We start from the raw sequence: 23790 nt of genomic DNA on the forward strand, positions 1-23790 counted from the left end.
AAGACCCCTCTCCAGGCCCCTCACTGGGTGGCAGGTTTAGGATCCCTCCCCTGTGGAAGCTCAGGCCATCCTCCTGTGGCCTGGAATGAGAGGATATGTCTTCCTCCATCTCAGCAGCTCCGTTTCCTGCAGGGATTCTAAGATCTGGGCTTGACACGCCTGCTTGTTTTCCTTCAGGCCATAAAGACCATTTGCTGGATCCTGGTATTTAGCTGTGTCTGTGATGCTCTGGAAAGGGCACTGAGGGTTAGACGTGTATTCCTAAAGGACTGGTTTGGACTGTGAATCTCGCCTTTCTTCCAAACTTTCCCAGATTCAAACACAAAGCCAACAAAACAGCCATGGGTCAGAGGATTATCATATCTTATTCAACCCATTGGCCTCCTTTTACCAGTAACGAAAAGGATTCCCAGATGGACTGGGTTGTTTGTGCTGTTCCGTTCCTGTACTCGGCGCCAGATTTTATTCACAAATTTAAGATTTTATCTCAGTTATTCTTTCCCTACTGCATATAACCTTCTCTGTCTACCTGTGTCTACTGTGTGCTGCCTTCTGGTCTGTCATCTGTGAGATGCTTACATGGAACCACATATGTGTATAATATTAATATGTGGGGGTGCCTACACATATATCTCTAATAAGGGTTTACCATGTACGAGTAAATAGATTTTCTTCAGCTATTACCAGGGAAAGTAATGTCTACCCGTGGGGCTCTCTTTAGAACTGCATTTGTTATTATATCATATTATAGGTGGGGGTACCCAGACAGAAGAGGATCAAGGCCACTGTGCCGTGTAACTGTGGGAACCTGGACTGGAGCCCAGGAAGCATGGCCTTGTGTCCTTGTGTTTGATGACTCTACTTGAGAATTTCCCACTATTTTACTATTATACACAGTTTTAAATTTAAGAAAAGAGGGTTACACAGTTCGGCACCCCAACCCCCTGACTGCTTCAGAGAAAGAGTTCCCTGAAGCCTGCGTGGTCATTTCCTCTTGTCCCTGAGAGTTCAGCCGTCCTCAGCTGGAAGAGCTGCATCGCCGAGTTAGCAGAGCGGTGAGAAGGGTAGGCTGAAGGCCTTGCTGTTGCTTCAGCAAGCAGAAGGAAGCCAAGAACATCCAGCGTGCAGTATGGACAGAAACCCCAACCCCTCCTGTGCCCCTCTCAGCTACTCCAGCTTGCTCCAGCACCCAGCTTGGCCATGCTCTGGAAACATCTCTTGGTTCTGGAGCAGAGTGATTCCATGTTGCTATTCCTGAGAGACTGGGCTCTAAATAAATCCCTCTTTAAATTTTAAAATAAGAGGGGAGAGGAGTCTTGAATATTTAGTGTTTGGAAGAACTTGAATATGGCACCTTTTCTCTCTCTGTAAAATGCTGGGAAGATTCATAGTGTAAACGTGCTGTAAGTGTTCAGTAAACAGTGGTTACTATCCTGAGTGCTCCGTGGACAGTGGTTACTATCATCAGTGCTCCGTGAACAGTGGTTACTATCAGGAGTGCTCCGTGGAGTGGTTACTATCATGAGTGCTCCGTGGAGTGGTTACTATCATGAGTGCTCCGTGGACAGTGGTTACTATCATGAGTGCTCTGTGGACAGTGGTTACTATCATCAGTGCTCCGTGAACAGTGGTTACTATCATCAGTGCTCTGTGGACAGTGGTTACTATCATCAGTGCTCCGTGGACAGTGGTTACTATCAGGAGTGCTCCGTGGAGTGGTTACTATCATCAGTGCTCCGTGGAGTGGTTACTATCATCAGTGCTCCGTGGACAGTGGTTACTATCAGGAGTGCTCCGTGGACAGTGGTTACTATCAGGAGTGCTCCGTGGACAGTGGTTACTATCATCAGTGCTCCGTGGACAGTGGTTACTATCATCAGTGCTCCGTGGACAGTGGTTACTATCATCAGTGCTCCGTGGACAGTGGTTACTATCATGAGTGCTCCGTGGACAGTGGTTACTATCATCAGTGCTCCGTGGACAGTGGTTACTATCAGGAGTGCTCCGTGGACAGTGGTTACTATCATCAGTGCTCCGTGGACAGTGGTTACTATCATGAGTGCTCCGTGGACAGTGGTTACTATCATCAGTGCTCCGTGGACAGTGGTTACTATCATCAGTGCTCCGTGGAGTGGTTACTATCATCAGTGCTCTGTGGACAGTGGTTACTATCATCAGTGCTCCGTGGACAGTGGTTACTATCATCAGTGCTCCGTGGACAGTGGTTACTATCATGAGTGCTCCGTGGAGTGGTTACTATCAGGAGTGCTCCGTGGAGTGGTTACTATCAGGAGTGCTCCGTGGAGTGGTTACTATCATGAGTGCTCCGTGGAGTGGTTACTATCATGAGTGCTCCGTGGACAGTGGTTACTATCATGAGTGCTCCGTGGACAGTGGTTACTATCATCAGTGCTCCGTGGACAGTGGTTACTATCAGGAGTGCTCCGTGGAGTGGTTACTATCATCAGTGCTCCTTGGACAGTGGTTACTATCATGAGTGCTCCGTGGAGTGGTTACTATCATGAGTGCTCCGTGGAGTGGTTACTATCATGAGTGCTCCGTGGAGTGGTTACTATCATCAATGCTCCGTGGAGTGGTTACTATCATGAGTGCTCCGTGGACAGTGGTTACTATCATGAGTGCTCCGTGGACAGTGGTTACTATCATCAGTGCTCCGTGGACAGTGGTTACTATCATCAGTGCTCCGTGGACAGTGGTTACTATCATCAGTGCTCCGTGGACAGTGGTTACTATCATCAGTGCTCCGTGGACAGTGGTTACTATCATGAGTGCTCCGTGGAGTGGTTACTATCATCAGTGCTCCGTGGACAGTGGTTACTATCATGAGTGCTCCGTGGAGTGGTTACTATCATGAGTGCTCCGTGGAGTGGTTACTATCATGAGTGCTCCGTGGAGTGGTTACTATCATCAATGCTCCGTGGACAGTGGTTACTATCATGAGTGCTCCGTGGAGTGGTTACTATCATCATTGCTCTGTGGACAGTGGTTACTATTATGGTTATTGCCAGGAGCTTTGATCAACAGCTCAGGGTTGTCTTAAATCCTCCCTGGCAAACCTCACACCATCACAGTGTGTCCAACAGCAAATTCCTAGTGAGTCCTGGATCTCTCTGGTGCATCCTTTTCTGAAGCATTGAGCATTGGCAGGTCTATCCTTGTATACAGGGATACAGGTAGAAAATACTTCTTCAGTGTAAGGCTAGATAAACGCCGTTTTCTCCCTGCCTAGTGATTTTAGCGAGAGTTCTTCCCGAGAAGAATGCACAGGCCTCGTGTTCACAGCATGTTTGTCTACAGTCTCCCAGCCTGAGTCACAGTAACGCTGAGTGGAGAGAGTCTCCCTGGAGCCATGAGATAGCTCCTCAGATGCACCTTTGAGAGTGCTGTGGGCCAGTGTTTCCTGCTCTCCCTCTGGAATCTTCTGTGAATAGGAGAAAGTAAAATTGCCCTCTCGAACCCCAAGTTGACATTGATATAGCAAGACATTGCCAACAGCAAGACATTTCTTCCAAGTTTTCAACCTAAAAATGTAATATGCCAATGTTTTCATTTATATAAAAGTTATTGTGGATGGTTTTTCAAAATTTGGAAAACAATACTTCAGTGAGGGGGGTTATGTCCCCCATGTCTTGGCTGCAGTGCTCTGGGATGCACCCAGTTGGGGAACTGCAAACAAAGAAGAGAACGGCTGTGCCCAAGCCTCGACTCTAGGCTCTAATGTGGACTTGCTCGTGTCTGTTCTCCTGTGACCACTGCAGGATGCAGCAATGAAGCTGCTATGAATTAATATGTGGAAAATGCCCATCAGAGATTCTAACTCATTACAGGCACTCAGGAAATGCCGCTTGTCCTTCATATTATAAATATAAAAGGGGCAAAAGTGGACATTTCTGATGTCTGGCTGAAGGCAGAAAGGCAGTGTCAGCATAGTTAGAGGATCAAGAATGGCTGCATCCCAAATCTTCCACAGTCAGATGCGTTATCCACTGGGCCACGGGCCCCGACTGTGGCTGCATTCTCACATCCAGGGACGGAAGCTGAATCATCCTGGTCACGCCAGATGGTGACACTATCATCTGGGCTGTCACTCTTGCTGCAGTGGGGGGACCTGCTGAATCTTGCATTTATGGCTGCCCCTGACAGGTCCCAAACACAACCCCCTCTTCTGCTGCTCATTCCAGCAAGTGTTTAAATGGTTGACCATTTGGGGCATGAAAATGTATAGAGAAAAGGATCACAAACACCCCTTTCATACCACTAGGCTTGAGAAATAGAATGACACAGGGGACACTTCCTGGGGGGCACAGTCTTTGTCTCCTTCCGCAAAAAGAATTGCTGCCTTGAACTTGGAGTTTATCATCTCCATGAATGTGTATACTTTTATATCCTCAGAAACAATATACGTTCATATTGAACTACATATATACTAATGAATAAATGTGTTTGTGTGTGTTGTATGTTGTGGGGATGGGAAGTTATGGAAGCATATGTTTATGTGGATCCAGGCCAGAAGTCAAGCTTGGAGGATCTCTCCTTGGTGTCTAACCCATGAGCCCCAAGGATCCATGTGTTCCTGCTACCTTAATGTTTGGATTTCAACCACATGCTGCTATGCCTAGCTTTTCACCTGTGTTCTGGGATCAAACTCAGGGCCTTACTTGTAGCGAGCACTTAATCAACTGGGCATGCTCATCTCCTTGCGAGGACTGGGCTGGGCAGAAGCAGGGACTTCTTGTGCTCTGTGATGGGGGCTGGGAATGAGTGGGCTGCTCAGTAAGGGAGGATTTTCAGCATTACTGGTTAATCTTCAAAGGCAGTGTGGTGCTTGAGCTTAACTCCCCCTGGGATCTGAGTTCTCAGTGCCCACACTCCCTCCCGCTTCTTGGTTCTTTCCTCTAATTCTGTCTTTGCAGATCCTTCCTGCCCACATGCGTCTTGTGTGTTGTGTTATCCAGATAGATCTAGCATACTTCTACCCTCCCCCTCGAGCTCAGCTTGGCTACAGAATGCAGACAGAGAGGTTTGTGGTGGAGAACTATAGCCTTCACTGTCCAGGGGAAAATTCTAGAAACAATGCGTAGGTCTTAAATTGTGTTCGTTTCTCAGTATGGGAGGATGTCCAACAGCAGTCCTCTGTCTTCCTCTGAGTCACTGTTTACTTAGTGTGACTGTGCTGTATACATTACCCATCCATTGGCCATCTTGCTAATAGCTGTCTTCATCATGAGCTGGCTGGAGTGGGACCATCTTGCCTTTGTTAAAATAGTTCTCATTCTATTTACTGTGGCTCTAATGGACAGAAATAGCGGTGCTGGCCATCTGAATATTCCAAAGAAAATATCAAAGACAAGAACAAATTTATCAGAGAATCGTGAGGACCAAAAAAGAAATGTTGCTAGTTTTCTTATCACACCTCAGACTTTGAGAGTTCTAGTCCTGCTCCCAGTGCACTGACATGGGAGGACGGTGAATTCGAGGGTGGCCAGCTAGATCCGAAAAGGTGCTCCAAGCAGTCCGGATGAATGCCAGAAAGCACCAAGTCTCTATGGCGACTTCAGCAAGAGATCTCCTGGGGCCAGTGCCACCATAGCTCACTATAGGTAAGAGATGAAGTCAGAGAGCCTGAATAAGACTGGACTAAAACTATAAACACCCGCAGATGGGCTGGGCTTGCACACACAGGAAATGGAAGTGCATAGAGGACTTGGAGCATCTCCTGGGCATCGTAGCATATCTCAACACAAGTACGACGTCTGTTATATTTTAAAGCTTCATAAATAAGTGAAATAGATTACAATAGTAGCAAAAATGAGAGTGAATGATATTGATGTGAAGTATTTCATTATACAGGGAAAGGCATAAGATTAATAAAATAAGAATGCGTATTGAAGTCCAATGATCAGCTGGGGGGAAAAGGCTGATGATGGAGAGACACCCACAATAGATAGCTCTGTTTTTTAAAGGCGAACGGTGTTTGCTGAAATATCAGGAGGTACTTGATCAAACAAAAGAATGCAGAAGAGAAACAAAAGAACTGGCCCTTGCAGATAAATAGCAAGGCAACACAGACTTCATCCCAACTGTGCCGATATTTACATCAAACAGAAATTGACCGACATATTTGGACCAAATACCAAGGATGCCACACTAGAGAAAGCTGCAAGAGCCAACCTACCATTAACCGTGGTGAGTTTCCTGGACCGTTCATCCAGCTGCCTTTCTCTAGAGGGTGGACTGAGGATCGGCCTCAGTTGCCAAGGGTGGCACATCTGTGTCTTAGGGTTTCCCTTGCTGTGATGAAACACCATGACACAAAAGCACCGTGGGGAGGACAGGGTTAATCTACTCCATGCATTCTCAGATCATACTGTATCACCATGGGAAAATCACAGGAGAAGGAGCCCAAGGAGGGAAGCAGGAGGCAGGAACTGAAGCAGAGGCCACAGAAGAAAGCGTATTATGGCTGGCCCAGCCTGCTTTCTTATGCTCCTCAGGACCACCTGCCCAGGGCTGGCACTGCCTCCAGTGGGCTGGGCATTCTGACATGAATCAAGAAAATGCCCTTACAGACTTGCCTACAGCGTGGGAGCATTTTTCTCAATTGAGGTGTCTCTTTCCAAATAATTCTAGGTATAAAAATAAAAGATAAAAAAAAAAAACCAACCAGGATCTGGGACATTCTCAGAAGGTTGGGAGATCACATGCTGTCCTCCGAGGCTGCAGCCTTGGAAGATGGCAAACCCAGAGAGTGGAGCCCTAAGTATTTTATTTGCTGATGTCTTCCAGGCGAAAGTAAGTCACAGAGACAAGTGCAAAGCAGTGTGGGAAGGGACAAGAGAGCAGGGGTACCCAGAGGTTGAGGACATTGTTAGGGCAGTCTTCTACACACAATTCCGTATTCCAAGCAATGCATGGAATAAATAATAGCAATCGGCTAAGGGAAAGAGTAGAAGATATGCATTGTGTAAACGTTAACCATAAAACTTGGAATGGCTGTATTAATATTACACAAAGTGGACTTCCAAACAAAATCTGTTTACTGGATAAAGTCCAAAGACCATTTTGTCAAGGACAAGCTACCGATGAAGAAGAAAGCAGAGGGGAAGTTAGACAGTGTTGCCAGCTGAACCACAATGAAGACTCAGGAATTGGCAGTTGTGGACACAACTCGGGTCAGCGTGCAGGAAGAGCTAAAAAACAGCAAAGGTGTCTCTCAGACAAGAAGTGTGAAGGGTTTAACAGCAGTAACCAGCTTTTCTGTTTTATGAAGCTAAGAAGCAAGTGTTTGCCAAGCTCAAAGTAAATAGAGGAAAAGAAGTAAAAATGCTGAGAATTTTAAAAGAAGGAACTGATAAACATTTGATAAGATTGTTTTTGAGAGAGAACACATAACTTACAAATATGATCAGTATGAAAAAAGATCTTGCTATAGAGATAAGAGAAAGCAAGGGGATATTGTCCTTTCTAGAAATAAATGCGGTAACAGATTGGGCAAGCTCTTCTCCAACCCTCGGTGGGTGCCTGAAAAACCCACGATCTTGGGCGTTGTAAGCAGTTATTAGTGTTCACTTTAGAACTGGGTGGTGCCAGGATAACAGCAGAAGGTCTTGACCCGGGGGTCTCCTTGTCACACTGCAGCCGCAGCCCACCTGGGAATGCTGAGAGCGTTGCTGGGTGATGAACAGTCACATGTGTTTAGTGTGTAAGTGAGGCCCCAGAGCTAACAGCTATGAAGCAGCTGAGAAGCGCCCAGTACCCCAGGCGCGCCTTTACAGGGAGCTGCTACATTGGCAGTACAGACCTCATGTTGAGTTATCTTTGTGTGGGGGAGGCTATTTTAACAAAATTTATGATGGGCAGAGTGTAACTCCGAGGAGGAATTCCCAGTGGAGATATAGGAAGTGCGTCCTGGTGCGCTGTTCCTTCAGGGCTTACGTCAGCATACATCAAAACACCACAGCAAGACTACGACCCCAGAAAGTCATCCGCAAGTCCACAGGGGATTCCTCCCACGACCACCGGGCAGCCCACCGTTCTGCTACACGCATGGATTCGCTAGACGCTAAAATGGCAATAGATGAGTAAACAGTTCACGGAAGCTGGACCCGCTCATCCAACAGCTGCCTGCGCCGCGCCGGGCCTTAAGTGTTGTGTTGCAAAAGAAACACGAGATGTGTGGCTTTGCAAACCCCCAGCTTCTAAGTGGGAACACTGGCCGACAGAGAAACCACCAAGGCAAACAGGACATTTTAATAGCAGCCTCTTATGTAGGACACCCAGCCTCTCGTTTCCCAGGAAGTTAATGTTGCATGGTAATTGAATTTTCCAGAGAGGTCGTCATCCCACTCCTTAGATCTCTAAGACGACATAAGGACTCACCCCCTGAGCAACAGCTGTCCCAGTGTCAGGACAGACCCACCATTCCCAGGCCGGTCTCTGCAGATTTCTAGATGCTGTGGGGGCTTAGAGGAAGGTCAGGGAGTGGAGAAAGAGGCAACAAAGCAGGTGACCAGTTAAAAAAGCCAGTGTATGAGAGACATGTCTAGAGACAAAGGGAGGAAGAGACAGACAGACAGAGAAAGAGAGAGAGACATACAGAGAGAGAGATGCTGAGAGCAATAGCTTAAGAAAATCTTTGTAAAAGAAAAGAAATGGGCCTAGAAGAAAAAGTCCCCTGTTCCCATACTTTATTTGGCAGAAGAAAAATACAGTAGAGCCAAGGAACATTTTCCATGCCCCCAACATGCTATTTTTTAAACTTTCTTTTTTAAAGCTCGGTGTTAACATAATATTCCAGCTTTAGTGCTACCAAGAATATTCCAAGCTTTACTAGTCCATGACCAAAGTCCAAGGTCACCTTTACTGTTCTGCTAGCATTTATTAAGTTTAAAGTGACGAGTTTCCTCGGAGATTTTCTAGCTTGCACGCAGCCCAGCTTAGGCATATGTCCCTTCTATTGTGCTTTCTGGTCTCCCTATCCTTTTACCCCCTTCCACAACCCTAACCCCCCGCATTGTACTGGGTTCATTTTTTTTTCTCCTCCAACTTCCACAGAGGATTGAACACATGCACTGTTTATCTTTCTGAAACTAGCTTGTTTCACCTACCATTATAATCTCTACTCTAGTCCATTTTCTGGATCATGATATCCATTCTTTATGTTTGTATATATGCACCGCATCTTTTATGTACATGCATCTCTTGGTGGACATCTGGACTGGTTCCCTGTCCTGGACATCATGAATGGTGCAGCCGTAGCATGGCCGTGCACCTACCCCTGTCGCAGGCTGACTGGACTCCTTCAGGTGTTGCCTAGGAGTGGAGCAGCTTTGTCACTGGCAGGCCTTTGCAGCTCTGGGAGAACTCTGTACTGATTTCCATGGTGGCTTCAGCAGTTAAAGTCCCACACCAATGAAGACGGGCTCCTCTTTCCCACATCCTCCCTGGATTCCTCATTTTCTTGGAGATAACCATTCTGTCTGTGGTGAGATGGAATCTCAGTATAATGTCATTTTCCCCAGTGGCTGAGGGTGTTGGGCATTGTTTCGAGTATGTCTTGGCCTTCTATGTTTCTCCGTTTGTAAAGTCATTTGCCTGTTGGTAGACTGAATTATTTGTTCTTTGGGTGTTTTGCTGTTAGTGTTCTTTACAGATTCTGGATGTTCATCTCTTCTCTCACTCATAGGCTTTCTCTTTGTTCCATGGTTTCCTTTGCTGGGGAGATTTTTAGTTTAATACAACCTCATTAGCCAATTCTTGCTATTATTTCCTGAGATGCCGAAGCCCATTTCACACGGTCCCTGTTAGGCTTATGCTAAAGTGTTCGCCTATTCCTCTGGTAATTTCAGAGTTTCAGGTACTACAATTAAGTCAGTGACCCATTTGGGGTTGATTTATGTACCGGGCAAGGGGTAGGGATCATGTGGTCATAATCAGCTAGTTCCTAAAATCACAAGGGGGAAACTCCCTATTTCTCAAGATTATTCTCAGGATTACAATCTAACTTTATCTTCAACTAGTTCCTGAAACACAGTCACTGAACCAGCTAATCCTAGATTTTTAATTCTTCTCTTCCTGCTTGGATTTTTTGGCTATTTTCTTCCTGCTTGGGAGGTCTGGATTTATTCAGGTCTTTCAGTACCTGTCCCATCCCTGCACCTCTGGTGGCCTTGTTGGGAAACACCATTCTTGTCTTTATCTATTTTACTAAAACATGCATTATTTTTCTATTTCTCATCAAAAAACCAAACAACACAGTTGAAATCATGCCTTTTGATGGACCATTGAGATATTGGATATGATGGAAAAAAAATCACAGCACAAAAAATGGCTTCCACCCACCACAAGGGCCCAGACCTGTCCTAGGGCCAGTGACCAGGCCCCACTTCAGCCTGGCCTTCTTCCACATGGCCAAGTGAGGTCCCACTCTTTCCAAGATGACTGACGGTGGTACCTGCTCCTCCACCCACTTCACAGGAAGCTGTTTAATGTCTGTCAAATTCCAGCCACAGACCTAGAAGAACAGCAGGGACCCAAACAGACCCGGTTTAGGAAAAGGTCAGGCTACAGGAGTTGCTGATGCAGAGGACCGGTCTCTCAAAGCCAGGAACCCAAGAAGACCAGTGCAGCTGAGGCTGGGGTAGTGGAAGCAGGCAAGGGAAAGGAGAGACTGGACAGGGAGGCCATGGCCACACCTACAGGTGTGCACCTCAAAGACAAGGGAGGCTCCTCGGGTACAGGGACTTGATTCGGGAGGGTCTTGAGCAGAGGCAAGAATGGTGTGATTTAATCTCCATTTTAAGAAGCCTCTGGCAGCCTCACACAGAGTGAGTGGAAGTGGAGGGGCAGTTGTTATTCCAGAGGCCTTTGCAAGCAAGGTCAGATGGTGCTGCAGCCCCGGCGCTCTCTGGGTTGGGTGTGGATCCATTTCCAGATATTTTGCTGATGATTCAGGCAGAGGTCCAGATAGGTTTCCACTTCCTGAGGCCGCCTTGTGCGGCTGGGTTCTGATGGGGCAGCCAGATGTCCACACTTTCCCTAACGTTTGAGTGACATGGTATTGAGTCGTCTACCTGAAAGCAGCAACAGCGGGGACTTGTGCCAGGCTCTTCCTGTGTGCCATTACAATGTTCCCCTCCCCCTTTCCCAAGCAAGCCTCCTGTCATATCCATTTTTATTCAGAATTCGTGTTTATCATTAGAATTTCTACCCGAACAATTGTTGGAATAAACAGCTGTGTTCCATTCATTGGCTCACCCATTCAAGAAAAAAGCTTCTCAGTGCCCCTAATCGTAGGACTCCAGGCTCCTATCTCACCCCTGGCACTGGCTAGTCATGAGGCCTTGGACAGGCTTCTGGGGCTTTTTGTGATTCAGGGTCGTAGCTGTGGAATTGAAGAGCCACCACAGGCTTGAGTGTGTGGGAACATCATACTGCCCATCCTCAGCAGAGCCTGTCTGTGGAACTCTGAGCCGGGATGCACAGAGGCAGCAGCTTCGGCTCCCAGTCTCTGCTCCCCTCTTGCCCTCTTTATCTCTGTGCTGCAGGGACAGCAGCACCCACATGGAGAGGTTATCGGGAGGCAAGATCAGCATCTGTGAGTGGGGTTAGCATATCATGTTCCTCCGGAATGTTAGTCCCTTCTGACCTGAAGGCTCTTTCTTCCTGATTTACCCTCTCACAGGTACAGGAGTGGGGTTAGGGCTCAGAGGCTCTGGCATAGCGCGGTTCCACTGCAGAGCTAGGAACGTGAATGGGTTTCTTATGGTCCCGCGTGAGCAGTCTGCGAGACTCTGAGGCTCCGGATGCCACTCCAGCTCTCTCCCATCCTCTGTCTCACTTCCTCTTCCTTCCCCCACCGTCAGTCACCTTGCCCAAACAAAGGAACAGCACGCAGGTGTCAGCCACCAATCGCTCCTGCCTGATTGGGAAGTATAGATTCCATGTTCCTTTTTGCTCTCAAAGCTGACTGCACGGTTTCCTTTGGCAGCGTTTGCTCGGATTCCTCCCAGCTGCATCTTAAGGTGGCCTCTTTCTGGTTTTTCCTTCTTTCTCAGTGCTCATCCCTCCCTGGCTTACAGAAGCCATCTGTGCCTCCACCTGTGTGACTGTGTCCCGTTAGGAGACACAATTTTAAGGTTGATTTCCAGTGTTGATAGAGAGCTTTGTCTGTGTTTCCAAAGAGGGACGGCTTAAAAGCCAGGGGAGATCCTTGTGAAAGGGTCCTCCCGTTGATGAAGTCTAACTCATCCTTCCCTAGCTGTGACTGGCTCCGGAAGGATAATGCCAACTGGAAGGTTCGGGGAGCTATTAGAGCAACCCAGCATGTGCACAGAAAGCAAACCGGTGCCTGTGCTGTCAGAAGCAAGGTGAAAATACTCTCATGAGACTAACAAGATACTTTTGGGTTTCAGGGAACAGATCCGACAAGGCCTAGAAGAACTGCAGAAAGTTCTGCCAGGAGGAGACACTTACATGCATGAAGGATTTGAAAGGGTAATTTCAGGACAATTTTCAACTCTTCAGTATAAAGCGTCACACTGGGCCCAGCACAGAGATGGCTGATGAGATAAAGCTTGTGTGTTAAGGGGACTAATAACGCCCAGAGATAAGAAAGCCCAGTTTCCCCCCATAAGCTCACTGACAACTGCCCTCAAATGCACTAAGGGAATGGATTTTTTTCTCCTTAACTGACACCCACAAATGGTTTGTTAGCCAGTACTTAGCTGTCACTCAGGAACTGTGCCACACGCAAGTCCCTCAATTCCCAAAGTGTCTTTCGTGGCTGGCAACCACAATGGCAGAGATGGAATTTCAGTACCTTTGGCTTTAAGGAAATCTTTCCAAGACTCTGAGAAGATCTCCACCCATGTCAACAGTTAGCTGACTCAAGGGTGAGAATCACTTTACCTGAATGTCAGCACTGTCACTTTGAGTGAGACCCGGGCGAGTCACATTAAGAATCGAGACAGCCCTGGCTGCAGACAAGCGACATCATGCTTCCATGCATGCTACCCGGGCTGGCCTCTATGCATGCAGCCGGGCTGGCCTCCATGCATGCAGCTGGGCTGGCCTCCATGCATGCAGCCGGGCTGGCAAGCAGCGTTGTGAGGCTAATGTTCTAATGGCTTCTCCGTGTGTTTTTCAGGCCAGCGAGCAGATTTACTATGAAAACAGTCAAGGTAAGATTGTAACATAAAGTCACAAGATGAAGGGTCTCATAGCTCAGCGTTTGCTTCTGAAAGGGAATTTTTACACCAAGTACATGTGTGATATGGTCCATAAATCCTGTATATTCATTTTATCAAAGAAGAAATAAGAACAAGTGCCTAGAAAGGTGGCGTTTATCAAATCAAATTCTGCCAGGCTGTGCCAGGAAACATTATTTAAAAACGATTAAGATCCCGTTACGGCTACATTCTGCAATTCACATGAATAGTTTTGCATGATGAATTTATTAAATTAATAACTACTTGGATGGGCTAGTAAGGTCTTGAATTTTTGTGTCAGATTTAATTACCTTGTTTCTCTCTGAGCTCCTGTGGTTGAATCTGGTATTTAGATGAAGTTTGACTGAAACTTCCCTTAGCTTAAATATAAATGTCTAAAGTATTCTTGCTAAGTCCTCAGAAAAGGACATCATCATCACTCTGGCTGCTGTTGGTCTCCCTCGTGGAGAGCACTCCAGTGTGTCACACCAATCTCTTCGATGAGATTCCGTGTAACTGTGGGGACTTTCCTCCTGATAGCCACTTCCTGTTTGACAGTAATTGAACTGCCGCACATAAGGTAGCCCCAAACTTGCCCAGAAAATCAATTGTAAGTGCTGTTCCTGGAAGGCTAAATAACATTGGACGAATTCCAGTAGAATTTTGCCAACAGCTGTAATACTTCTGGTCAGCTTGCAAATTCTGATAAATATTATGTTTTGGCAAGTGTGGTGTATGTGGTCGGCTATGGCATTCAGGAAGGGCCACTACAGTCCAAGTGTGGAATTTGCCCCAGGCCTGGTGACCTTTGGCCACAGGAGCTGTTGGCAGTGACTGAGTGTTTCAGAGCCATGTCACCTGGTCAGCCTATATGTTGAGATGAGACCGAGAAATCCAGAAGTCTGACCATAAAAAGCTCATGTTAGAGTTGCCCCACACCCCAATACAAGACTGACGATTCTCATCGTGTTCATTTTCAGTGATTGAACTTAAAAAGAGATAAAATCTCAGGGATGTGTGGGTGTGTCCTGGGGGTACAGGACAAGTAAGAGGGTCTCTGTGGGGGTATTTTGGGGATACAGAATAAGCGAGAGGTCTCTATGGGGGTGTCCTGAGGTACAGGATAAGTGAGGGGTATCTGTGGGGGTGACCTGGGAGTACAGGATAAGTGAGAGGTCTCTGTGGGGTGTCCTGGGGTACAGGATAAGTGAGAGGGTCTCTGCGGGGTACCCTGGGGGTACAGGGTAAGCGAGGGATCTCTGTGGGGTGTCCTCAGGGTACAGGGTAAGCAAGAGGTCTCTATGGGGTGTCCTGGGGTACAGGATAAGTGAGAGGGTCTCTGCGGGGTACCCTGGGGGTACAGGGTAAGCGAGGGATCTCTGTGGGGTGTCCTCAGGGTACAGGGTAAGCAAGAGGTCTCTATGGGGTGTCCTGGGGGTACAGGATAAGTGAGAGGGTCTCTGCGGGGTACCCTGGGGGTACAGAGTAAGCAAGGGATCTCTGTGGGGTGTCCTGGGGGTACAGGGTAAGCGAGGGATCTCTGTGGCGTGTCCTGGGGGTACAGGGTAAGCGAGGGATCTCTGTAGGGTGTCCTGGGGGTCTCTGTGGATGTCCTGTGAGTATAGGGTAAGCGATGGGTCTCTGTGGGGTGTCCTGGGGTCCAGGATAAACAAGGTCTCTGCTGTTTCTGAGCAGGATACAGGACAGCAAGTGTCATCATCGCACTGACGGACGGGGAGCTGCATGAAGATCTCTTCTTCTACTCAGAGCGGGAGGTGAGTAACAGCCACTGTGTCTCAGTGTGGAAACGGAAGCAGGCATGCAGCTCAGTGCTAGAGTGTGTAGTGTGTGCCTAGCATGTGTGGAGAGACCCAGTCTTCCTCTGTATTCAGACAAAACAACAGTCATTCTTGGTAAAAACCTGAATGGGACTGTCTCGAGTGTAAAAATAATCATAATACTTCATTTTTATGTGAATTTTCACGTCTCACACATGGTAAACACTTTTCTCCTTTCAAAAAAAGTTACTGTGCCTTTACTGAAGGTAATGTATTACTTTAGCAACTTACAAAGGGTCACACAAGAGTTTTAAACAGAAAGTGTTAGTACCAGTTTTCTTTCTTTCCCCTCAGATTTTCTACTGAAATGGAGAAAGAGCTTCTTGAGGTACATAAGAACCAGGTCACCAGGGTGACAGTCAGAATCTCAGTCCAGGCGGTGGTGGCATACATGCCTGAGAGGCAGAAGCAGGCGGAGCTCTGTGAGTTCGAGGCCAGCCTGATTGTAGAACAAGTTCCAGGACAGTCAGGGTTACATAGAGAAACCTTGTCTCTAAAAACAAACAAAACAAACAACAACCACAAAACCGATTCAGGAAGCGAAGCTGAGCAGAGGGGGTGGGACACTCTTTGCCATCTCCTGTTTTTCTCCTTCCCTCCCCTTGTCTAAGATTTGTCTTCACTGTATCATTAAAAGGCTTAAAAATTTCATTTTCTGTGTATGAGGATTTTGCCTGCATGTATGCATTGCACTGTGTGTGTGTCTGGTGCCTGTGGAAGTCTGAAGAGGGTGCCAGATTCCAGCATTGGAGTTATGAATTGTTGTGAACAACCGTGTGAGTGTGGGTGCCAGAGGTGTTGAATCCCCGTGGAGCTGGAGTTGGTTGTGAGTTGTCTGATGTGGGTGCTGAGAATCAGTTTGGGGTCCTTTGGAAGAGCCTTGCACACTGGTGAGCCATCTTTACGGCCCTCTTTTCTGTTTCCTTAAGCTTTTAAAAATTATTCCCCAAGAGGATGGACTCTCAAGGCCTTACTCCCTAGCTGAGGAGATATTGGTGTTGATGGTTGTTTGGAGAGAAAGTTATTTTTCTTCAGAGGTGTGGTCACTGGTTGGTGACCTATGTCCATGTGGATGAGCCCACAGATTCACTCAGGCCCTGGTGGAAATGCACACAGAAGGGAAAAGATACAAAGGGGGGGCGGGGCAGATGCTACTGGAAGACATCAATGGCAGCGTTGCAGTCCCTGGGTCTTCTGACCACTGTTTAGCTTAAACTGAACTCCATCCCCAAGTGTGAAGTAGTGTGTTTGTTCATGCTGAGTCTGGACTTGGCTACGCTCTAGAGACACACAAGAGAGCGAGGCACAGTTGCTGGGCTCTTCCATGAAATGCTTTCCTTTCTTCCTTCTCCCAGGAGCACATGCCTGGCATGGGAAACACAAGCTAACATGACAGATGCCATGAGCATCTGGGGAGTAGTACGTTTCTGTGTTCTAAACTTAACTATGTGACGGAATACAAAATGGCTTATTTAGACACTAAATAACCGCCACATAAAATAAAACCCCTAATAAGGAAAGAACTGGAATAAAGCAAAAGATGAGTGTGAGGGGCTTGAGGCAGACGTTAGCTGGAAGCAATTTTAGGTATGGCGCATACAGACTTGGAAAGTGCTCAGCATCCTGATGCCGGCAAAAGAAAGCGTTCCCAGGGAAGATACAGCGCATGAATCCTCCCTTCTGCAGAACTCCCCAGAAAGCCCAGAGAGAGGAGAGGAGTGCTGGATTGATAGAGAGAGGCGAGGGCTAGCCTGTTCCCAACATAGAGAAGGAAAATCATGCTCTGTCCCCTCTAGAAGTCAGTGTGAAAAGCAGGTAGGTTGACATCTCATAAGGGGAGAAGTTACAGTCAAATCAGTATGCATGTATTGGGCACTGTATGTTTATTGTTCATATTTATTGAAGCATCTGCTCCATGTGTTGAGGAGTTTCTGTGTTCTAGCCTGAAACCCAGGAAATATGGAAAACAAATACCAAAGCAAGTCAAAATACCTTTAATATATTAACTATAACACTAAGCCAAAACCTGGATATTTTTCAGTAGGCTGACTTCTCAGTGTGGCAAGGGTCCTGGCTACCTATTCAGATACGGACCTACCATCAAGGCGCTTTGCTCTATGGCAGTGAGATAAAGTCTTCTAGTTCATAAAAGATGCTGACTATAGAGACATCCCAGGATCAGTGAGCTCTGCACGATGGCCACAGTTAATTTCCCAGACACTTTACAGAGTGAAGCCAAGCATCCGCCTAAGGAGCCTGGTGCCAAAGGCCACATTCCTTTGTAAGACTGGGCTGTCTTGCCCCAAGGAAGAAAGTATGCCAACAAACCTACTTCAGGAATAGCAAAGGCGGATTATTTCCTGGATGTGCCGTGTGTCCCACATCCTTCCAGAGCTGTCACTGACGGCTGCCCCCGACGCTAACCACTGTTCTCTGATCCTCATGAGCCTTTGTGGTCACTAGAGTGTGAGCTCCCTGGGGTCTAGATTGCTCCTTCACTGCGTCACCTGCCGCAGAGTCAGTGCTCGGGAATCCCTTCATTGATGGTAGCCGGCTTGAACTCAAGAGAGCAACACTTGCCCCTGCATCTCCCTTTAATACCCTTTGTCTCCTCACACAGGCTAACAGATCCCGGGACCTTGGCGCAATCGTTTACTGTGTTGGTGTGAAGGATTTCAATGAAACTCAGGTATGAGCCTGGCTCTCCCCCTGTTTGGAAATGTGCTGAGCTCAGGAGTGATGGACAGCAAGTTCATTCAGCGTAGTGGGGGCATCTGTGGAATACATACCCATAAATAGGATGTTTCTCTGGGAAGCTAGGCAAGAAGAACGTTTTGGTGTGTGAAGAGTTTGACATCATCTTTTGAAGTTTCTGGGGTCTCAGCATAAGACCACCCAGGGCACATCTCCTTTGTTTAATTTTCTAAGTGACATTAAGTCACCAAGGTCTCAACACAGGTCTCAATTAGCTTAGAAAACTTTCTAAATTTCTTAATTTGACAAATACAATTTTCTTTTTCAAGTGACAGGTTTTTTTTGCTTATTAAAATGTAATGCATTCTCTATACAGGAATGTAGGAATAGTTTGAGTGTGCCCAGAAGTAGAAACCTAAATGCTAACATCCTCAGTGAGAGCTCTTCCATGTGGCTCAGGATTGTTTTTGTAACAGGGTTCTCAGTAACTTACGGAGTAAATAAACAGCTAACGTCTGCCTCAAGCCCCTCACACTCATCTTTTGCTTTATTCCAGTTCTTTCCTTATTAGGGGTTTTATTTTATGTGGCGGTTATTTAGTGTCTAAATAAGCCATTTTGTATTCCGTCACATAGTTAAGTTTAGAACACAGAAACGTACTACTCCCCAGATGCTCATGGCATCTGTCATGTCGCAAAGCACTGAGATCCTCTTAGAAAAAGTACACATGCGTCTGCATTAAGACTATGACAAGTCTACATGCCAAGCTGCAAATATAGAGGGAAGATCCATTATGAATAGACCTTGTTTTCCTTCAGTTTAATTTTTAAATTTTCCCAAGTTTTTAAAGTAATAAAAATGTTGCTCTTGCAATCAGTAAAAAACAATGAAAAAGAATTTTAAAGTTGGCATGGTCTCTGTGGCAGTCCCAAGACTCTGAATGTTGAGGGTCCCTGGTCAGCTGCTCCTTATCCTGATTCACACAGCAGAAGGAAGCAATGGGTCTGACCCCCATGGCATTTGGGGTGAAAGGTGAAACCCCTTTCATCAGCCTGGTTCTACGAGAATACCTAAATTTGGTTCTGAAGTTGTCTGATTTGAATAAAATTACCAGCAGCTATTTGGGTGAAAAACAAGCCAGTGTCCTCAAATTGAAAATCTATCACCCCAAGTCATGTGTTCATCCAACTGGGCAGTCTTCCTCTGCTCCCAAGAAGGAAGAGATTCAAACAAATCTCAAACAAAATTCCAACAAAAGCTGGTGCAATCCTCAGCCTGCTCCAGGGGGTCCCTGGTTAGCGCATTATTGCTGAGGGCCCCTCAGTGAGGCCCTGAGCCTGGTGAAGCTCCATGTTCCTCTGGTTTCTGCTCATGGGTGCCCCAAGCCCGTGCAGTCCATGGTAGCTTTCCCGAGCCTTCCACGTCCATGCCTAACGTCTCTGCACTTGTTTGTCTGTCTGTTCTCAGTTGGCTCGGATTGCAGACAGTAAGGACCATGTGTTTCCTGTGAATGACGGCTTCCAGGCCCTTCAAGGCATAATCCACTCAGTGAGTACAGGCTTCTTCTGAAGGGTTGACTGGCTGTGAAGGATGATCTCTCTCTCTCTCCCTGAAACCCGCCCTCCCCCGCCATGCATGCTCTGTTGTTTTTCTGCTTGAGAGAACATTCCTTTATAGGTCTTTTCATCTACTATGTGTGACTAGATCTGCCTTCAGTCTTTCAATCACGTTTCTTTTCTTTCTCTTGTGCCAACTCCATCCTACAAGTTGAGGAGGACCCTGCCCTGGTTGCAAGCCAAACCACAGGCAGCCTCTGTTCTCTGAGTCGGAGCTAGACTGACCTGCAGCCTACCCAGCCATGACTAAACATAGCTGCTCGCAGTGATACGACACCCTTTTTTTTTGTAAAAAAGCATCTAACCCATAAATTACAAATTAAATAATTACAAAGTAAAAAATCAGGTAAGAGTTTCATGCACAGTTCCAGTCAGCTCTGAGATCATTCCCACAACACTCCATGGTAGTCAGCCAAGGTAGATCCCGAAGCCCGTGCCCAGGAATACTTTTAGAACACTAATATCTTAAATATGTACAGACTTACTCTACTGAAAAAGTAGAAAGAATCAGGAAAATGGAGGATGTCAGGCCCAGTGATTAGTCCACAAGGAAGGGACTTCGTGTGTGTTTGGATGGGTCAGTGGATGGCTCGGTAGGTAAAGACGCTTGCTACCAAACCTGACTACCCAAGTTCTGTTCCCAGAGAACCCCCATGGTGGAAGCCAAACCAGTTCCTCCTCACTCTTTATCAGCTCTGCACACATGCGCAGAAACTTCTAGGTCACTGTGGCGTACTCGGGAACATAAGACTAAAACCCCACATGGAGCAGCAGCCTAGCTCTGTGGAGCACTAACAGTGGCTTCGGGCTGAACTTGACCTGTAGCTGTGCAGGGAAGGGTCACTTCACAAGGTGGGCTGACCTGAATTGCTGCTGAAAGACCTTTAAGGAGGTGGGAGGCATAGCGGAGAAGGAGCTTGAGTTCACCCTCCTTCGGGGGAGAGTGGAGCCTATCCAGGGGTGACAAGAACAGCTCTGATTGCTGGTGATTTCGGAGGGGAGGGAACATAGCCAGCACATTGGCCTGGATCAAATCTGCAAAAGCTTCGAAGGGTTTTAACTGCACCTGCAGGCAGTGGGTGGTGTCACTGAAACACTAGTTTTTATTTTATTCTAAATTAGATGTAATAATTGTACATTTCTGGGGTCTAATATAAGATGGCCCCATATATTTTCTAAGTTCTAACCAAGCCCAACCCTGCTTAGCTTTCTGAGGTCACAGGAGATCAGGTACACTCTGTGTGGGGTGGCTGTAGATGTGTGATTCTCAATACAGACACACAACTATAGATGTGTGATTCTCAATACAGACACACAACTATAGATGTGTGATTCTCAATACAGACACACAACTATAGATGTGTGATTCTCAATACAGACACACAACTATAGATGTGTGATTCTCAATACAGACACACAACTATAGATATGTGGTCTCAGAACACACAACTATAGATGTGTGATTCTCAATACAGACACACAACTATAGATATGTGGTCTCAGAACACACAACTGTAGACATGTGATGTCTCAGTACAGACACAACGGTAGACAGTGTGGTGTCACAATACATTTATACAACATGCTCTGATCAAACCAGGGTAACTAGCATCCTCATTGCCATATCAGTTCTTTGTGCTGGGTTCTTTGAGCTCTTCTCTGTCCATTTACATAGGCACACCAGAGATAGTGGCCCAATCAGAGACCTTCCCCAGGACAGCTTCTCGACAGGGTGGGATTCCTTTCCCTGTTCAAGCTCTCAGGGCTCTTCAAGAGTCAATTCTTACACAAATTATTGGCACTTCTATCTGTGTGAATCAGTATTGGCCTTGTATGTTTCAGCATTAGCAACAACTCACCCGAGCTCAGTGTGAGCCAGGGTGTTTGTAAAACCGCCCCCAGCCTCAAACTGAAATAGATCCAAGGGTGTGGTACAAGTTCTGTCAGGACAGTGTCCCCATTGCAGACTTCAGGCTCCAAACTTTAACTGAATGGCGGCTTTCTTGTGAGCATTTATCTGGGAATTACATCAGTTTTGATCCTCCCAGGACTGGAAACCCATGTTTATGGCTGCTATTAACTGGTTTGCTTGGACAGAGAAAGAGACGAGCATAGCAGGGCTCATCCTTCTCAAGTCAGACAGAAGTAATTATGGCATGGGCTGGCTGGCTGCTTTTAAGAGGTGGGTTCTGTTCTCTTTTCAGTATCAGCCCAAGGCACCCACTCCCGCTTGTTCCCATCACTAGCCTGTGACTGGCTATCTTCTTGTGATAAAATAGGACCAGACTCAATGATCTCAAATAAGATAGCAGAGCAGCTTCTGATGACTCAAACAGATCACACAGATTTCTGCATTTTTGAGCCCCAAATAAAAGTGCAAGGGCTAATACTGAGTCATCAATCAAATGCTCACTGAGAGGCCGGAGAGGTGGGGAACTCACAGCTGCTTGCCTGGCATTTGTGAAGCCCTGGGTTCTGTTCCCAGCATGTTCCCCCACCAAAATAAATAAATAAGAAGAAAGAAAGAAAGAAGGAAGGAAGGGAAGGAAGAAAGAAAGAAAGAAAGAAAGAAAGAAAGAAAGAAAGAAAGAAAGAAAGAAAGAAGGAAAGGAAGAAAGAAAGAAAGAAAGAAAGAAAGAAAGAAAGAAAGAAAGAAAGAAAAGAAAATGCTAATTGAAAAAAATCTCCTATTGTAGATACTGACTATACAGTTCTAAGCGAAGCAGAAAGTGACCTTGTCCCAAAAACAGAGGACAGGATATCTATGGGAAAGACCCAGAAAAAAAACTAATATATGAAGTTAAATTGTAGCAAACGGTATGAAGAAATAGCATATGCCTCAGGAGAATAGTGAAGGGGGAGGCAGTGGTCCAGGCTCCTTTAAGAAGATAACCTGGAAGGCGAAATGTAGCTGACCTTGACGTGCAGGCTTGGAACTACCGAGCAGGCACATGGTCCTGAGAAGGCACCTGGTAGAATGAGCGGGTGATGTGTAAGGTTGGCAGACAAGATGAAGCAGCAGGTAGCCGTGGTGATTGCTCTAAGATAGCCACGTGCAGAGGCTGCAAACAGAGCAACCATTCCCCAAGGCTCAGGAAAGAAAGGCATGGTGGCATCCTACCCACAATCCCCTGGGAGATGACTAAGTGCTCAGAAGCAGTCTTGAGAGGATGTGTGCCTGGGCGAGGAAGGAGAGATGTCACTGGCTGTTGACCTTCCCAGGGCCCCCTGTAACTGCCCTTTGGAGATCCACCTATTATTCTGAGTTACAGGCCAGGCGGGCACCCACAGGCAGGTTGGATGAACTGTCATACCTGATGCTCAGAATGGTGTGCCAGGGAACCTGAGCCCAGCGGCGTCTCCAGAAGCCCCACCTTCTCCACCTGGGGAAGTAGAGTGGACACTGGGTGCCCAGGATCTCTTTGCCCAGGAGAGGCAGCCTGTCCTCTGCTGCCTCTCTCTGATGCCTGGTTTGGTCATTTTGGCACTCTCCGAGGCTCCTAGTACTTAAAGGAAACACTTGCCTGTCTATCTATGGGAGAAAGAGGGCAGAAGGAAGTCAACAGCTGGAGTAAATGTACTTTAACAAATGCCTCTTCTCCCCATTTAATATTACTCCATTTGAAAGCCCTACCATTGCCATACAGCACATAGTTTGTTGCCATTTGCAGATGAAGAACCTGATGCCCAGTTAATATTCCCATGGGTACAGAGCTCATGGGCAGGGGGACCCCACAGTTCTTCTTCTCTCTGTGACTTTAAGTACGTAAAAATAAAAGCCACCAAGCTCCGTCACTGGGTGGATCCCCTCATTCAGCCCTCACTGGAGCCGTGCAATAGATTGGATGTTGTGTACTGGAAAGGTTTGGTAAATCAACCAGGACCAAACATCTCAGCAAGTGAGCGGCAACACAGGATATGCTGCCAGTGTCTGCTCGAGAGAGTGATCCCCTACTCCGTTCAGCGTTAGCAAGAAACAGCTCCGTTTCAGAGAGGGAGACTCTGAAAACCAAATACAGGAAGTGACTCAGCATGACTCACGTGATTACATGGAGGTAACAGAATCCACGGGTCCCAATCTGGGAGCACACTGGTTGGGTTTGGAGTCCTTTGCCTTCTACACTGGGTTAGAGGCACCTCCAGAAGCTCAACTGGTGTTCAGTTGCTCATGAGAACAGGACACTTTGACCATCAGACTCTGTGGTCCTTCAATCAGACGTTCCTCCTAAGCTGTTATTTCTTCCATCTGAGCTTTAGCCGGCCACAGCTCTGCATAGCTTCCGAGGTCAGGAACAAGTGGATGGTATCGCGGAAGATGTAAACTAGTCTACTCAGTGTTTTTAAAGGTCCCAGGGTAATGAAATTCCCATGTTCTGAAGGCTGCCGTTCAGGGGGAAAGAAAACCTCACACCT

General features: G+C 46.8%; 1 protein-coding gene across 1 annotated transcript in view; it reads left to right on the forward strand.

Moving 5' to 3' along the window:
• The window catches only part of Antxr1 (ANTXR cell adhesion molecule 1), a 191244-nt gene that overhangs the window by 37249 nt on the left and 130205 nt on the right, over window positions 1-23790 (forward strand). Inside the window, exons 4-8 of the mRNA XM_075983580.1 lie at window positions 12435-12516; window positions 13169-13202; window positions 14925-15004; window positions 17688-17756; window positions 19229-19309. Of these exons, the coding sequence (XP_075839695.1) occupies window positions 12435-12516; window positions 13169-13202; window positions 14925-15004; window positions 17688-17756; window positions 19229-19309 (346 nt within the window). The remainder of the gene's footprint in view (window positions 1-12434; window positions 12517-13168; window positions 13203-14924; window positions 15005-17687; window positions 17757-19228; window positions 19310-23790) is intronic.

The sequence above is a fragment of the Microtus pennsylvanicus genome, chromosome 8 (genome assembly GCF_037038515.1).
Source record: "Microtus pennsylvanicus isolate mMicPen1 chromosome 8, mMicPen1.hap1, whole genome shotgun sequence".
Classification (NCBI taxonomy): domain Eukaryota; kingdom Metazoa; phylum Chordata; class Mammalia; order Rodentia; family Cricetidae; genus Microtus; species Microtus pennsylvanicus.